This window comes from Sarcophilus harrisii, chromosome 5, assembly GCF_902635505.1.
Source record: "Sarcophilus harrisii chromosome 5, mSarHar1.11, whole genome shotgun sequence".
Lineage (NCBI taxonomy): Eukaryota > Metazoa > Chordata > Mammalia > Dasyuromorphia > Dasyuridae > Sarcophilus > Sarcophilus harrisii.
Window position 1 is genome coordinate 84,200,551 of NC_045430.1, and position 4,094 is coordinate 84,204,644.

At 48.9% G+C, this 4,094-nt stretch overlaps 1 protein-coding gene across 1 annotated transcript; it reads left to right on the forward strand.

Annotated features, from left to right (window-relative positions):
* Positions 1-201: 201 nt before the first annotated feature.
* Positions 202-3,126, forward strand: MIP (major intrinsic protein of lens fiber). The gene is made up of 4 exons (XM_003770891.2): positions 202-758; positions 1,198-1,362; positions 1,784-1,864; positions 2,806-3,126. The coding sequence occupies exons 1-4, from the start codon at positions 399-401 to the stop codon at positions 2,989-2,991; spliced, it is 792 nt and encodes a 263-aa protein (XP_003770939.1). The 5' UTR covers positions 202-398; the 3' UTR covers positions 2,992-3,126.
* The last annotated feature ends 968 nt before the right edge of the window (positions 3,127-4,094 follow it).

Below are 4,094 nucleotides of genomic sequence, written 5' to 3' on the forward strand. Positions count from 1 at the left end.
GCCTGACTTTCATATCACAAGCAGAATTTAGCAGCGTTCATCCATCTGACATCAGTTTAGGGCCTTGAACCTCCAATTCAAGGCCCAAAACTCCCGTCTTCCCTCCCTTTCCCTGAATCTCCCCAATCCCCAACCCTTCTCTGTTGATTCTCCTCATCTCTCCACTGGGAGGAGGGGGGGAGGGGAAGAGAAGGAAGCAGCTTTATAAAGGGTGGACAGTGGGTCCGTCCCTCCTCAGCAGTGATGGGGTTAAGAGGCTGGGCCAGCAGCCTTTTGTCTGCCCCTCCCCATGGATTAAGAGCTCTTCTATAAAGGAAGCTGTCCAGTGGGGCCAGGCCAGGGGGGTAGCAGGGACCCAGGAATTGTATCTCCCCTGTTCCCCCCATTCCCCCCTTGCAATGTGGGAACTTCGCTCAGCCTCCTTCTGGAGGGCCATTTTTGCCGAATTTTTCGCCACCCTCTTTTATGTCTTCTTTGGGCTGGGAGCCTCCCTACGCTGGACCCCCGGCCCTATACACGTCCTACAGGTGGCTGTGGCCTTTGGACTGGCCCTGGCCACGTTGGTGCAGGCAGTAGGCCATGTCAGCGGAGCCCATGTCAACCCAGCCGTCACCTTCGCTTTCCTCGTGGGCTCCCAGATGTCCCTACTCCGGGCCCTCTGCTACATTGTAGCCCAGTTGCTGGGGGCTGTGGCTGGGGCTGCTGTGCTGTACAGTGTCACCCCCGCAGCTGTCCGTGGGAACCTGGCGCTCAACACGGTAATGGCCACAAGGAGCTGTAAGGGCACCTAGAGATCCACAGTCCTTGCCTTTGGCTGGGGAAGCTGGGGTGCAGAGGGGAGAGGAGCCTCAGTCGGGAAGTTTGGACGGGGTTGTGGAGAGAAAAGGTCATGTTTCTTCACCAGCAGCTAGAGCAGAGTATGGTACAGGAACCCTGGGACCAACATTACTCCTAGCTTGTTTTGTAGCTTTGGATTTCAGTGATAAGCGGGCATAATTATATCCATGCATCCCCTCTGGAGTATTGTTGAAGCTAAAATAAAATCATGAATACTAGTATCTGAGTGGTTCATAGCCTCCATCATCCCCTGGGAGGATGCAAACTATTATTAACATTCTTTCCAAGGGGGGTGGGGTGGGGGGTGGGGCAGTGCTGCTGGGCCCTTCACAACAGATCTCCTCTCTTCTCCCTGCCCAGCTACACCCTGGGGTGAGTGTGGGTCAGGCCACTATCGTGGAGATCTTCCTGACCCTTCAGTTTGTGCTCTGCATCTTTGCCACGTTTGATGAGAGGAGGAATGGACGCTTGGGTTCTGTGGCATTAGCTATTGGTGTCTCTCTCACCTTGGGGCACCTGTTTGGGGTAAGCTGTGGGTGGGGTAAGGAAAACCCCATGCTCAAGGATGGCCAGGGCCCCGAAACCTTCCCAATCCCCAGAAGAACTTTCTGAATTTGGAAATCTCCTACAAGTCCACATATTGATTTCTTGACCTGGGGGGGAGGAAACAAGTATACCTCATTTTACATCTCTAATAGGGGTCCATTAAACAGGGGCAATGGAGGTATGCTGACTTTCAGGTTATATAGGTCACCAGGTTTGACTCCAATAACCTGAACAGTGACCATCACTCTCAATTCCCTCAGAACAGCTGCCTTGTCCCCATCTCACCCTCACTTTGTCAGCTATAGGGAAACTCAATCAAATCAGAGTGGGGATAAATGGTGGTGGGGTGGTGGTGGAGGGGAGATTATGGGGGTTTCTATTACAGCCGTGTCTCTTGCAGATGTATTATACAGGTGCAGGCATGAACCCTGCTCGATCCTTTGCTCCTGCTATCCTCACCAGGAACTTCAGCAACCACTGGGTAAGGGAGAGGGACAGACAAGTCCAGTACACGGAGGTGGGTAAGGTCCAGGGATGCAGAGTTTAGTTCCCACCAGCAGCCTCACCTGAGCAGGCCTCTGAGAGGGACTGTCCATTTGTAAACATTACCAATCTAATCTTTCTCTTATAATGAAAGTTAAATACATGCTTTAAAATTTGGTTCACAGATTTGGAGTTAGTCCAAACTTTAGTGCAGACCTCTTATTTCACTGATAAGGACACTAGAGTAAGAGAGGACATATATATTGTACCTAAAGTTACATAAGTATTTGGTGGCAAGTCAAGGAAATGAATATAGGATCTGACCATCAACTTAGTCCTCTTTTCACACAAGCTGCCCCTCAGGCCACTATGTGGCCAACTATGTACTGAGAAACAACAGAGATACAACTAAAGATGAAGAAAATGTTTCCTTATCTTCAAAGAATTAATGGTCTTTTGGGGAATATAACATACACAAACGAAAAAAGTTTTCAGCATGAAAATATAAATTTACAAACATACATAAATGCTGAAATGATAAGGCTTAAAGAAGGAAAGGAAACATGGCCTCTCTGATCTCAGTTTCTCTATGTGAAGATGGTGACCTCCTTATGGGAGTAAGATATAAAAGGATCTGACAGTCTCTGGAATATAAAGTGAGAAAACTCTCAGCTTGCTCGTATTATCCTCTTCTCTCCCCAGAGATTCTGGGACAACTGGAAGGGACAGTGCTGCTGAAGCATCTTAAGCTGGGTTTTGAAGAACAATGGAGTGTCTAGGGGGGAAAAAGTGGTTCCATTTAGGTCACGTCCAGTTTCACACCCTAATCCCAGAGGGTCTACATTACAGAATGTCTGTTGGATTAGGGTTTGGGAGAGTGACCTCTCTTCTCTACTGTCCTCCCCTTCTTGGATCACACTTTGTTTCCTCTACTTACAGGTGTACTGGGTAGGACCGATCATCGGGGGATCTCTAGGTGGCCTCCTCTATGACTTCCTCCTCTTTCCCCGGATCAAGAGTGTGTCAGAGAGACTAACTATCCTCAAGGGTATCAGGCCCAATGACTCTGATGGGCAACCAGAGGTCACTGGGGAGCCTGTTGAGCTAAAGACCCAAGCCCTATAGGGGCCTCGATAGGACTGGGACTGAAGTGGACAAAGGCTGTTTTGTTTTGGTGGCAGGGGGAAAGCCAGTCCCCAGGGGGATGGGGGGCATGTACCTCTTTATTTTTTTATTTATTTGTGGGGGCAAGGTGTTTGTTTTTTTGCTGTGTGAGATCTGGTTAGTGCAGATACCACCCCCCACCATGCCATGGTTACATGCTTGTGCATATGTATGTGGATGTGTGTGGCCATGTATCTGCTTGTGTTTAGGGGCATGAAAGTTGGGGGAAGGAAATGGGGCTGGGTTTGTATGTTACCCTATGCTTCTCCTGATTCTCCCCACAACCCATTTGGGGTGTATAAAGGGTAAGGGCAGACCTAGGACCCCTAAATTTTCCCTCTTCATTGTACTGCCAGCTGTGACCTTTGATTTCCAACTACAAGGGTTATGGGGGCTGCTCTCAAAGGTGAGAAGCAACTTCAGAGAGGCAAAGGACCAGTGCATTTCAAGAGGGAGACAGCTATTTAGTCTAGAAGGGAATTTTGGGGTGGAGAAGCTCAGCATCTCTTTGGGGGTGAGGCTGAGACTTTGCAGATGAAAGGAATTCCAAGTAGAGGATGGAACAGAAGCTTCAGACCAAGTTGTAGCTGGACCATGTAAAGCTAAAGAGACATGACAGGTGAAGACAAGAAATTCTCCCCAACTCAGAGCTACTTGCCTGGTGGGTAGGCTGGCTGCTTGGAATGAGAGCATACTCCTCAGGTTTGGGCTATTTTGTAAAGCAGCATAAACCCCTCTACACAAAATGGCTGGGTTGCGTTTTCATTCTGGGACAGGGGTGGGAGGATCCCAGGGCTAGCCTGTGGGAAGTTTAACATTTCTAACACTCCCCCTTCCCTATCCTATGGCAAATAGCATCTCTATCCCAATACAGATAACCTAGGTCTTGGTCAAGTGAAGGAACAGTCAGTGGAATGGGATTGGAAGGAGGAACTGTTCTAGGGGTTCAGCCTACCCAAGTTAAAGGAGCCCCTGTGATCTGAGTTACATCAAATCATTCTTCAAATGGCACCTTTCTCTCCCTTTGGTTTCCTGCTTTCACTTCTACAACTCTTTTCTACTTT